This window comes from Ailuropoda melanoleuca, chromosome 14 (genome assembly GCF_002007445.2).
Source record: "Ailuropoda melanoleuca isolate Jingjing chromosome 14, ASM200744v2, whole genome shotgun sequence".
NCBI lineage: Eukaryota > Metazoa > Chordata > Mammalia > Carnivora > Ursidae > Ailuropoda > Ailuropoda melanoleuca.
Genome location: NC_048231.1, coordinates 55,757,331 through 55,770,931, shown reverse-complemented (window position 1 = coordinate 55,770,931; position 13,601 = coordinate 55,757,331). Strand labels below are relative to the sequence as shown.

General features: G+C 41.7%; 1 protein-coding gene across 5 annotated transcripts in view; it reads left to right on the top strand.

Moving 5' to 3' along the window:
• Window positions 1-8,060: 8,060 nt before the first annotated feature.
• The window catches only part of SMCHD1 (structural maintenance of chromosomes flexible hinge domain containing 1), a 155,255-nt gene continuing 149,714 nt past the window's right edge, over window positions 8,061-13,601 (top strand). For 2 of the 5 annotated variants that reach the window (XM_034642914.1, XM_034642911.1), the window contains exon 1: window positions 8,061-8,601. In XM_034642914.1, the coding sequence (XP_034498805.1) occupies window positions 8,425-8,601 (177 nt within the window). In that variant the 5' untranslated portion in view covers window positions 8,061-8,424. Of the gene's footprint in view, window positions 8,602-12,231; window positions 12,309-13,601 lie in introns of all 5 variants that reach the window. The other 3 variants (XM_002926065.4, XM_034642910.1, XM_034642912.1) reach the window with 2 other exon arrangements.

Sequence of the window (13,601 nt, the reverse complement as noted above, 5' to 3'; positions counted from 1 at the left end):
TCAAAAACCAAATAATCTATTGTAAACAAAAGAAAAAAATACCTACACATTTCAGGATGGAGAGTACTTTGGTAGTAAAGAGATGCTATTTTGGGAGGGGCGTACTGGGCCTTTTTCTTAAGTTGGGGGGTGGCTACGATGAAGGATAGTTGGAAGAAAGGCAGGCAAGGACAAGGAGGTCCCTGTCCTAAGAGGAAATCACCCTTAAAAGGATTTTACACCACCCTGGAAGGAGCCCTGCACCCTTTGCCAGGTGATAGGTAGATGACAAAAACCTGATTGGGTGACAGTCTCAAGGAGGGTTAATCAGATTAAAACAGCCCACCAACAAGCCCATAAAACCCCCTAGACTTAGAAAATTGCGGTAGCAGCCCTCTCGGGTCCCCTCCATCTTGGGGCTTTGTACTATCGCTCAATAAACCTTGTTTTGCTGCCCACTGCTCTGTCTGGTCTACCTCTTCATTCTTCAAAGCAGTGTGACCAAGAACCCTGGGCACCGAAGGACAAGAAATCCTGTAACATCACACTTGCCTTTGTCTTTTATTTTTTTAATTTTTTTTTAAGATTTTTAAAAAATTTATTTCTTCAACAGAAAGAAAGAGACAGTGAGAGAGGGAACATAAGCAGGGGGAGTTGGAGAGGGAGAAGCAAGTTCCTGCTGAGCAGGGAGCCCCATGTGGGGCTCCATCCCAGGACCCTGGGATCATGACCTGAGCGGAAGGCAGCTGCTTAACGACTGAGCCACCCAGGCGCCCCAATGTCTTTGTCTTTTAATAGTTATTTAGATTCTATATACTCTTCGTATGTGTGAAATATCTCATGGTGTAAGTGTAAAAATGTAAACAGATTGAGAACATGTAAATCTTTGTAGAAGTACCATTAGTTTAAGAACTCAATAAACATTAAGTAACATTTTTCATATATGAAGGAAAAAAAACTACATGGATTTTTTTATGCACACCTTGTGTTTATTGCAGCACTATTTACAATAGCCAAGGTATGAAAACAACCTAGATGTCCACTAATAGATGAATAGATCAAGGTGTAGTATGTATGAATGTATGTATGTGCACACACACACACAATTGCATATTATTCAGCCATAAAAAAATGAAATCTTGCCATTTGGAACAGCATAGATGAACCTAGAGAATTTAATGCTGAGTGAAATGTCAGTCTGAGAAAGACAAATACCATATGGTTTCACTCATATGAGAAATATAAAACAAACAAACAAATGAACAAAGAAAAAAGACGAAGAAAAACCAGACTTAAATACAGAGAACAAACTGCTTGTTGCAACAGGTGGATGTGAGGATGGAAGAAATAGGTGAAGGGGATTAGGAGTACACTTATCCTGAGGAGCACTGAGAAATGTATAGAACTGTAGAATTATTACATTGTATACCTGAAACTAATGCTGTATGTTAATTATACATCAATTTTTAAAAAGCATTATTTTTAAAAAATCATTGATAATTTTGGAATATTGGTTACAGCAACAAAGGCTGACTGATATTGCTGATAGATATGGGGAATTTCCTATTGGTGACATAGCTCCCCCATCTCCCCAGGTAAAGAATAACTTGGAAGGACAAGGAACAGAGCTTTTGCACCAGTCTGGGTATGAGTTTTGGGCACATTTACTAAAATCTTTTGAGTTCTGGGTTCTCAATCTATAAAATGATTAAGGTACAAGGTTGCTGTGAGAATTAAATAAGATAGTTTATGTAAAGCCCATGGCTGTACCAAGGACATGCAAAACATGTCTGTTTCCTCCTTAAGCATGATGGAAGGAGCAGAGATAAATACTTGAGGACAGAATGAATGAATGAATGAGTCCTTCCAAATCTGAGTCTTGCTTCACTGGAGCCCTCCCAAGTCTGCGTGTCTTGTACTTTCCTTCTTCACTACTGGTTCTTTCTTCAGCTGCTAACTTATCCTGATAATCTTCTTCTCTGGGCAGGGTCTGAGAAGTTTCATTCAGCTTCAAACATGAATCCTGGGTTTCTAAAATGTTGCAGTGTTGGCAGTTCAATGCCTGGGGCCTTTATTTGCTTCTTCAGGGACATACCTTTTTCTGCTGGCTAAGTTCTTCCAGTCTTAAAATGTCTCCTGCCATGGTGTCCTCCTCACGCCAGCAGAGCCCACCAAGTGAGGGGCCAGGAGGGCCGTGACCCGGGCTGTGAGACTTAGAGGTCCAGGCTGGGGCGCTGCTGGTCCCCGTGGTCCTGGCCAAAGACATGGATTTCTTGAAGGAAAAAATAATCAGTGTTTTATTACCAAAAGGTGAAAACACAATCAAACAGTTAATTTAAAAATTTTAAGGTGTTTCATTCAAAGTTAATTCTTTAAGTGACGTGGAAATTAAAGCTAATGTATCAGGAGAAAGTTGACAAAGGCCTATATGGCTAGTGATATATTCTGAGATATTAACATATTTTAACATTCTTTTTCCTTCTTTGATTTTCCCTTCACCAACTCCACCAACTCCTTATCCCCATTCAAAAAATAGCAGGCTGTATGCTTTCTTGCCCCAGGAGAACTTTGTCACAGACTATTACTTTGGTAGCCCCCTATGATCCATTTCTCCCATATTCTTGCCTGTGGTATAGTCCCTTCCCTTTAATTTAGGATGGCCCTCTGACCTACTTTAACCAATAGGGTGCGGCAGAAGTAATGCTGTTCCTGTCCTAAACCTTAAGAAGTTGTGCAAGCTTCCACATTTGTGCTCTAGGGGGAGTCAGCCGCTAATCTGACTACCCTGACACCACCTCCGTGAGAATCCCAACCAAGCCAAGAGGAAGGGTTGAAGAAGACATCTGAGGGCCCTGGCCAACAACCCCAGTGGAACTCTCAGCCAACAGCCAGCACCAACTGACCAGCTACGTGAGTAAAGCATCCTGGAAGTGACTCCTCTGAGAACTGCCCAAGCTGATAGGCACCAGGAGCAGAGAAATCCGATTCTACCCAGCCCTGCTAAAATCACGGAATCATGAACAAATAAAAAGATCATTGTTTTAAGCCACTAGGTTTTGAGGTAATTGGTTAGACAGCAATAGATCACTGAAACAAGGTACAGAGTAAAAAAGACACTTTGGTCCCAGGAACTTTTTTTTTTTTTCTAAAAGCCTAAGCTCTTAGAAGAATGCAGAGGCTTTTGGAGAGGGCATAAAAATGAATGAAGGACTTATAGGCATTGATAGAGTACCTTGAAGAAAGATGAAGAGAGATGGATTAAAATTAAAAAAGAGATTCCCTGTGGGCTGGTAAGAAGATATGGTACTCCCAACCTTCCTAAGTAGCTATATGGTGCCTCTGAGCGGATGGGATCAAGAGAAGCCTTGTAAATGATTCCCATGTCCCAGGTGGCACGAAAGCAACAGGAAGCCACCAGATCTAAAGAGGCCATGTTGACAAGGATAAGCTTCTCTCCCCACTACTCAGAACTTGGAACTTGTTAAAACTGGCAACAGAAGGAAACCCAAGATGTTTCCTACCAATCTGGTAGATTGGGTAGATTGGGGCTTAGAGTCATAAACTGTATTACAGTTAAGTATTTTTAGCTAGCAAAGTCTGAACTCAGATCACTAACATTGTCCTTACCTTTCCTGAAAGAAATGTACTTAAAAAAAAAATTTTTTTTTGAGGGGCACCTAGGTGGCTCAGTTGGTTAAGCGTCCAACTCCTGATTTCGGCTCAGATCATGATCTCAGGGTCATAAGATCGAGCCATACATCAGGCTCCGAGCTGGGTGTGGAGCCTACTTAAGATTTTCTCCCTCCCTCTCCCTCTGCCCCTCCCACCGCCCCCCGAACTCATGAGTGCTTGCTTTCTAAAAAGAAAAAAATTTTTTAGAAGATAGGAGTACTCAAAAACTCACTTTCCTTGCTCTTTATTTTTCTTTTTAAATTTAAATTCAATTAATTAACATATAGTGTATTATTAGTTTCAGAGGTAGAATTCAGTGATTCATCAGTCTTATATAATACCCAGTGCTCATTACATCATGTGCCCTCCTTGATGTCCAACACCCAGTTACCCCATCCCCACACCCCCCTTGCTCTTTATTTTCTCGGTATTTTTATTTGAGGAGAATTTAACTTCTTCAGCAAATCGTAACAACCCTGTATTCCCCCACCCCCTTCTTTCTGGCAACTCTCCTTGGTCTGTAATAGTTGATCAAACTGGTCTCAACACAGTTACACAGATAACAGCACTAACCCCCAAATCAGCAGGGATTTCCGTAAGCTTCCCTCTATTGTGGGGACCACTCAGGAGTTCGGCTATGTGACTAGCTTTGACCAATGACATCAGCAAACATAATGCAAGCAGAGCTTTGATAGGCACTTCACATTAGGACATTTTCTTTTGAAATTCTGTGACTGCCAAGTAAGAAAACCAAGCTATCCCATTAGAGATGCCTAATAGAGGAGAACAGAGCTTTGGTTCTCAATAGCCTCAGCTGCCAGCCATGTGAATGAGACCATCATGGACCATTCAGCTCCACTCAAGCTGCCAGGTGACTGCTGCTGTATATATGACCTCAAGTGAGACTTAGCAGAGCTGCCCAGGAAAGCTCAGCCCAAATTTCAGAATCATGAGCAAACACATGGCTTCTGTTTGAAGCCACTAAGTTTTTTAAAATAGAAAACTATTTACTGGCCTCTGTTCACCAATATTTACAATAAAATACGCAATACATAGTTGGGTAACATTCTGATTACTACAAAGTTACTGTTGTTCTGGACTTCTGCTGAACCAGTAACACAAATCTGAAAAGACCGAGCCTGCATGTAAGGAATGGTTTGGGTAAAGAAAAATCCCCACACAAATCAACAGTTTAAACTACAAAAGTTTATTTGCTCATTTATGCTAGCAGGTCTGAAACAGCAACATTTCTAATCATCTGATTGGTTTCATGAACAAAGACTTTCCATGAATCATGAGCTTTTGGTCAATATAGCACAAGGGTTTCAACCTTTAGCAAAGGAATAGTTCTCTAGAAGGAAATATGAATGCCCATTTAACTAAGCCTTGTTTGGATTATTAAAACAGCATTTTTTTTTAGTCTTCTCCTCTGAGTGGGGAGGTTATTGGGAGTGGTAAAATTTTTCCTTCCAGGGAGTTTTGCAAATAAACTGTTGCATTAAAATAATTGTAGATATAGATAGGAATTGTGATAAGTCTACTTTAAATTGTCCAATAAAATAGTTTTTATTTAAATTGTCCACTTAATTACAGAGTCATCTGTTTGCTTGAAGGTTTACGGCTTCAGGAAAATTTTCAATTTCCCTTGAGGTAGTCTATCTCTTGCTTTGCTCAGGAAGATGGCATCCCAGAAGCAACATGGACTACCCATGACTGTGAAATGCCACTTTTGTTTTGGTGAATGTAAAAAAGACAAAAACAAAAACCCGACAACAACCATTTATACTTGTATAAATAAACAAACAAAAAACCCAGAATGTTCCTTAGCCATTACAGGTTAAACATAAGTTTTTTTTTTTAAGATTTTATTTATTTATTCGACAGAGATAGAGACAGCCAGCGAGAGAGGGAACACAAGCAGAGGGAGTGGGAGAGGAAGAAGCAGGCTCACAGCGGAGGAGCCTGATGTGGGGCTCGATCCCATAACGCTGGGATTATGCCCTGAGCCGAAGGCAGACGCTTAACTGCTGTGCCACCCAGGCACCCCTAAACATCAGTTCTGATTGAGTTACGACTATGGAAATTTTTTCTAACATTTAGAAAAACTGCTCTTTAACGAGAGAGAGAGAATAATCTACCATGGTATCATATGCTCTTTTCTGATAAATGAAGTAACTACGGTAAGCTTTTATTTGTCCAAAGTAACCAGTCCTATTGACGCAAAAAACAAAAACAACACTTCCTTTGCTACTACTCAAAATGAACAGATTAAATTTGATTTTCATTAGAATATAGTTATTCACATAAGTCATAGAACCAAGACATATATATATATGAATATGAAAGAGGCTGTTCAGATTGCCATACTGGCACATAAGACTGATTCAGACTTGACCTTTGCTTCCACCAATAGTTTCCCATAATATTGTAGTACACTTCTCTGGCAGTTTTCTCTCTCTCCTCTTGGCAATTATCTTGAAATCTCTTCTAAAGGTATCTTGAAATCTCTTCTAAAGATATGAAAAGAGCTTCTGTTTGTATACACATATCTATACAATTTGGAATTACTGTACAGAGAAATGAGACATTGCCCTGATGAACTGGACCTAGTCTCAATTTAATGAAATGGTAAGGCAATTCATTTTACCCATTAACTAAGAATTTTACCCAATTTGTATTTTTCTTGAGCCATTTAAATCAAAGACTATTACATAATGGGATAGAAGGAAAAGGTCACATGAATTCGAGAGGTAAAACATGAAACATCAAAGAAATCCCATAGGAGTCAGAGGTTACTTTGGTCTGCCTTTCCCTACTTCTCCCTTCAGGAACAGGAATGGCATTTGGCCACAACTTGCCTCTTGCCAATTTATCCTTTACCATCTACTGCTCCACTCTCCCCACTTCCAGCCCTAATTATGTACCCCAGACATAACATGCCTTCACACTCTTGTTCCTACTGTGTTCTACCTTGAATATCATACATGTCTAGCCACTTTCCTCCCCCACAATTCTNTGCCTTCACACTCTTGTTCCTACTGTGTTCTACCTTGAATATCATACATGTCTAGCCACTTTCCTCCCCCACAATTCTGGAACATCTTTTTTTTTTTTTTTTTTAAGATTTTATTTATTTATTTGACAGAGATAGAGACAGCCAGCGAGAGAGGGAACACAAGCAGGTGGAGTGGGAGAGGAAGAAGCAGGCTCATAGTGGAAGAGCCCTGATGTGGGGCTCGATCCCACAACGCCGGGATCACGCCCTGAGCCTAAGGCAGACGCTTAACCGCTGTGCCACCCAGGCGCCCCTGGAACATCTTTATATGGACAAGCAAATTTAAGTTTCTAACATACACAAATGATAAGAATCTATAAAATTAACCATGAAGGTCTTTTCAAACCTAGTAAAACAGAAAATATACTAAATAATTACCCAGACTTTTGGAGAATCGAAAAATCCCTTAGTCAGCTTACCTTGGGCTTAGCAAATTTACACGTCACTCTCAGGTACAAAATATTCACTAGGTATTTTTAAGAAATGGAAGGTAAATAATTAAACGAGTCCTCTCAATAATGACACTTTTATTTGTTGAGTTAAGGCACTATGCACCCATTGTAAGGATATTTAATGAAAGGCTATAATATAGGCTTTTACCGAAAGAGTACTACTCTATATGAAGCATTTTGCTAAAATCACCTAGCTTAATCCTTTGGTGTAGGTGTTCTAATTCACAATTTTTAGCAACATGGCAACAGCGGTGGAGGTAAGGTCAAGTGGGAAGGTTTAGACACGGAGACACTTCAGGACCTTCGGAGGCTCCCTGAGCGGTGACGTCACAGCATCTCGGTTCGGACGTTCTCAGGGACAAGCTTTGTCTCAGTGGCCCACACTGGAGCCCACATAAAATCACTAGCAAATGAGGTGGAAGAGGCGGCGCAGGGTGTCCGGGCCTCTGTTTTCTCCGCGTGGGGACACACGTGCCCGCTGCGGAGGAAATCCCACCCAGCGAGGCCAGCCGGCCTGACGCTTCCCGCCGCCGCATTCCCGCGACCCGGGCGCAGAGGCAGCATCCCTGGCCTGGGCACCACCGCCGCGGAGCCGGGAGCTCGAGGCAGACTCGGTCGGGGGTCACGTTGAAGCTGAAAGGTACCAGGGCCCTCTCGGCTGGCACAAAACCACCACTCCGAAGACACCCGCCGCGGGTCTTGGTACTAGCTCTCCCTCCTAGGCTTTGGGTCTTCCTCCAAGGGCGCAGGCGCCCGCAAGGAACCGCGTTTCCCTCGCAACTTCTCGAGGGCGAAAGGGGCGGGCCCTGGGCGGCGGGCGCTGAAGCCCCGCCCCGCCCGCGCAGCCTGCCGGATTCGCCCCGCCTCCTCTGCGCCGCGGTCGGCCCTTCTTCCTCCTGCGCCACAGTCCGGGGCGGCGGCCTTACTCCGGGGTCGAGCTGCGGGGTTCGCGTGGGAGGCGGCGGGAGCAGGTCCGGGCCCTAAGAAGAGGGCGCTGCGCGCCCCCTTCTCCCCGGGAGAGACGGGCCGCGGAAGTGACGTGTGCACGAGCAGGAGCTCGTTTGAATCGGTTCCCGGGTGATCCTCGCGCTTGCCGCTGCTCGGCCGCCGCCTCCGCCGCTGAGGGAGGAGCTGCAGCGCGCCGGGCTAGAGGCCTCGCACCGCCCCGGGGGCTAGAGCTGAGAGCGCCGCGCGGTGTGTGCACCTCGGCCCTGAGCGCGCCCGCGGTAGACGCCGGCGCTGCGGTTTTTTCTTCTTTCCCCCAATATGGCAGCGGCGGACGGCGGCGGGCCCTCCGTGGGGACCGGAGAGGACGGCGGAGGCGACGGCTGCAGGACGGTGTACTTGTTTGACCGGCGCGAGGAGGAGTCCGAGCTCGGGGACCGGGTGCTGCAGGTCGAGGAGCGCTCGGACTACGCAAGGTTCCGCGCCTCTGTGTGTCAGGTACGCGAAGGGGCCAAGGAGGGATGCGCGGGTAGAGTTTGGGTTGGGAGGGTGACGAGACACTCAAGTTGCTCACCAAGGGCAATAAACCTGTCACCTGGCGCTAGTTCTGCGGCCTTGGCTTCTGTCTCCCGGGTGCCCGCCATGCCTGTGGCCCGGCGGCTGGAAGCCTTGGGCCGGTCCCAGCCTCGGCCTGGGAGTGCAGAGCCAGCGTCTCCGTGGGCCTCCCCCTGCCCTTTTACGGGGTCGGGGTGGGGGGTGGTTCTCGCTGCCCAGGATTTCATAGCTCGGGTTTAATTGGCCCGTGGCGACCTTAGTACTCTAAGGCCTTAGTACTCTAAACTCATCTTCCAGTAGGGAAAGCCACTTGTGTCTCTTCGGGTGGAACTTTTTAAAAATTACGAGCGTAGAGTTAGAACCCGATGGCTGTGTTAGGAGTGTTAAGATGGTGCAGAGTTCTGAAATTTCTGGAGTCGATTGAACTCAAGTTCATTAAATGATACCATAATTTCCCGGGTCGTCCTGTCAAGGAGGTTTGTGGGCCCGCCCTGGCGGGGTCCTTCCGTGGTGAAAACATTTGTCCCAGTTAGCTTCGCAGGTGGAAGCTGCCCTTCTGGTTTTCTGAACCCGAGCCTGTGAGAGTTTTAGAACTAACTCGAGAGGTGTCTGTGGGTAGCTGTGGAACTCCAAAGAAGGGTGTGTATGCCTGAGTGTGTATGTATGTGTGTGAAATAGATAAATGTGTGAATATATATATATTTGTGATATATGTATCTCCACTGTGTTAGTTTGCTTTAAAAATTAATGACTACGTAGGAAAAGCTACTTTAAACTGTGAAGAGTTTTATAGGTAGGAGGTGGAGGTGGTGCCTGAGCTTTAAAGAAGGGATATAGTCCTGTGCAGCGTTAACCACATAAAGTTCTTTTTAAACTACAAAGAACACTTAGCTTCCAGGGAAAGAGAACTTTGTGTGAAGCATTGTTTTAACTTGATTAGGCTGATGATTTAGTACTGTTCTAGACACATAACTCTGTAGTTGCAGAAATAATTGATATCAAGACCTATAGAATAAAAGGGACTTGAGAGCAAGGACCTTGGCTTGTTCACAACTGTATTCCCAGTGTCTAGAACCGTGCCTGGCACACGGTAAATGTCGAAATTAGAATGAATGAGTGAGTGAAGAGACAAATGTATAAAGAGTGAATTCATTCTGTGCCTGGATATAGCAGATTCCCATGTATATATGAAAACCGAATGAATGAGTGCTCATTTTTATTGATGTATGTTTTCTATTCAAAACCACTCCCCCAAAGGAAACCCTTTATGTTTGTTATTTTTATTGTTGAAAAGATTGGCACATTAAAGAAAATACGGAACCAGAGGGGAATATAAGTAAACCTTTTTTTCGCTGTAAAATTTATAACTACTGGTAGCTCTTGGGGTTATTTCTCTGCATCCTTACCCCAATTTTTTTATAGCTATTTTTTCACTTAACGTTGTTAGTATTTTTCTATTTTAATGCACGTCTTCATAAAGTTTGAAATGGTTTGTTTAGTACCACTGTTTACATAACCACATCCCTTCTTTTTGTCTACATTTACATTACTTTCAATTTTAAGTAATGCCATGATAAACATCTTTGAATAATAGTCTTTTATTTCTCTTTAGTTTAGGCTCTTAACAGTGAAGTTCCTCCAAGGTCAGGAATATTTTTAAAGCACTTGATAGGTATTTTCAGGTTGGTTTTCAAAAAGGTCATACTAATTTACTCTCCATCTAGAAGTGTCTTCTGTGAAAAGTCTCACTGTTAGATAGGGGAAGTATTATTACAGAAGTGGAAACTTACTTTTGGAGATGGATGACTCACTTAAGTCAAACAGATAGTACAGTCTCAAATTAGGATTCAAACCCAGAACCCATATTCTTTCTGTTATACCACTTTGTCTCAAAATAAGTTGTAATAGGGAACATATATATTTATTCTATTCCTTCAATGTATATTTTATAAAGATTTTATTTATTTATTTGGTAGAAAGAGCAAGAGTGCGTGCATGAGCCTGGGGGAGAGGGAGAGGGAGAAGCAGACTCCCGGCTGAGCAGGGAGCTCAAGGTGACCTCCATCCCAGGACCCCCAGATCACAACTGGAGCAGAAGGTGGATGCCTAGCTGACTAAGCCACCCAGGTGCTCCATTCCTTCAGCATTTTAATTTGAAAATCAAGGAAAATATTTCTTTTGGCTAATTCTTCTTCCCATTTCCTGCTGGAAGAGACAAAGGTTACGTTTGATTAGAAGTGAGAGGGAAGAACTAGTAAGAAAAAAAATGGAAGGCTAACTTTTTCCAGAGAATTTACTTTCTAAATCGTTAGATTATGTAACCTAATCCTGTAACCTTGTTTCCATTACCTACATGAACAACTGAATTAAATTACTGAATTAAGTCCAAGGTTATAAAGTTACTAAACAGCGAAACTGGGATTAGAATCTATGTTTGATTCTGAAGCTTGTTATTTTTAGTTAAAAAAACCTCTACAGTGCCCACACTATTTACTAAAGCCTTCATTTTCCATATGGGTGGGGGGTGGGGGAGGTAAAATAGTGCACTAAAGTTTTTCATTAGAACTAAAACCAACACGTGTTTGTAGTGCTAGAAAGCATTATGGATCTTATGGAAAGAGTAGATCTGGAAGAACCCTTAGTCCTGTGATAAGCAGCTATTGACTCACCTGAACACTTAGGGCCTTGCAGAGTCAAAGATTAAAAGATGATTCATTTGGCTAGTTCTTAAGCTATATCCAGACATTAAGGGAAGTATGCAAACTTTTCCCTCCATCTCCATATTTGAGGAAATGCCTACTTTTTCCTTTTTATGGTTTCACTATACCTTGTGACTGTACCATGGCACTTACACCATCGTACTTAAAAAAAAAATCTGCATGGTCCTTGAGGGCAGGAGCGTTACCTAATAGTTGGTTTATAGCTGTTTAGTTACATGAATCACTCTCTTCCTTTAAAAGAAACTTGTACTTAGGGTACATATATTAAAAATTCCAGGAGATGAGGGGTGCCTGGCTGGTTCAGTCTGTAGAACGTGTGACTCTTGATCTTGAAGTTGTGGTTTTGAGCCCCATGTTGGATGTAGAGATTGCTTAAAAATACTATCTTAAAAAAATTCCAGAAAAGGAAGAAACATAAAAGTAGATATAGGAAGGATTAAGATAGTAACCTGATGGGGTGCCTGGGTGGCGCAGCGGTTAAGCGTCTGCCTTCGGCTCAGGGCGTGATCCCAGCGTTGTGGGATCGAGCCGCACATCAGGCTCCTCTTCTATGAGCCTGCTTCTTCCTCTCCCTCTCCCCCCTGCTTGTGTTCCCTCTCTCGCTGGCTGTCTCTATCTCTGTCAAATAAATAAATAAAATCTTTAAAAAAAAAAAAAAGATAGTAACCTGAGGCGAGTTAACAAACTTTGATAATATCTTACACCATTGCTGAGCCATGAAATCAGTTTTTAGTTTCTCAGAGGTCAAAACAAAAGGACAGATAATTTATAGAAAAACTACAGTGTCTATAAAATAAAAACATTCCAAGTGCTAGTGAAGCAAAGCTTTGACTTGAGAATAATTTCTCCCTAGATTCCTTACAATTCCTGGTAAAATGGACAACATCCCTAAAGATAGGAAAGTCCGCTGCTTATTTCCTTTAACACAAGGTAGGATATATGTATTATTTTGGGTAATGCAAGCTGCTTTAACGAGTAACCGCTCAATTTTATTTTATTTTATTTTATTTTATTTATTTTTTTTTTTAGAGATTTCTCACTCAAGTGCAATATGGGTGTTCCTGGTTTGTGGGTGATTCAGGGACAAAACCATTGGATATTTTGTCAAAGGACAAATCATTAAAGGCTAGTTTGCAGAGTTTCAGAGCAGTGCATTGAAGGATATAGTTTCTGGCTTAATCCATGGATGAACTTTAAAGTATTTGAAGATTTTTATGGACTACAGTTTAGTTAGCCCTTTATAGATATTTCTTAAAATTGGCTTTTGAGAGAAGTTGGGCAGCAGGTAGCTTGAAGCTGACCTAAAGAGATGGCAGGTAATTTTTATTACCCATTAAAGGCACTTCCATCTTCATTACCAACTAACCCAGAAAAAGATGGGACCAAAGTGCTCTTATAAAAATGAAAAAAACCTAATCAAGACTGTTGCCCAGATAGAATGTTATCCTACTTTCGCGCAGGGAAAGGCAGAGAAGGTATATCTATATTTAAGGCCAGGTTAATATAAACACTTAAAAGATTTTAGTTTATGTCTGATAATATAGAATTTAGACTAAAAATATGGAGAGAAAAGTGTATGCTATCTTAAAAAAAAAGCATAATGAATAATTAAACATTTATATTTGTCAAATACCAAGCTTTTAAATATTTGGAAAAATTATGAATTCAAGAAATAATTTTTATATAGAATTATAGGTAAAGAAAAAAGATAGCTTAGTATCTTAATTGAATAATAGGTTATTGGAGAAGAGTGTATGAAATAATTAGATATAAATACTTTTCAGATATACATAGATCTTAAAAATTCAACGTGGCACATAGTGTTTTCAGTAACTGTAAGAACAGATTTTGTTTTACAGGATACATATGCTCATCTAACAATTGGGACACTAGAAATAAAGTAGTACTAGCTAAAAAATAAAGACTCAATACACAAAATCCTGGTAAAGTTCTGTAAAAACAGTTTTTATTTGTTAAGTACAGTTTTCTTCCCCATCAGTTTATATCTGTAGCTTCATTTCTTAGGATAGTATTGCGTGGGAGATGATTATCTTTAGTTTTAGTAAAGTATACCAGATTGCTCTTTAATATAGTTGTACTGATTTTCAGTGTTCTCAGCAGTGTGTAAGGTCCAATTTCCCTATATGGAGGCCTGTACTTTATATTATCAAAACTTAAAATTTTTGTCATCTCATGGGAATAAGTTAATTTCTCTAATAACTA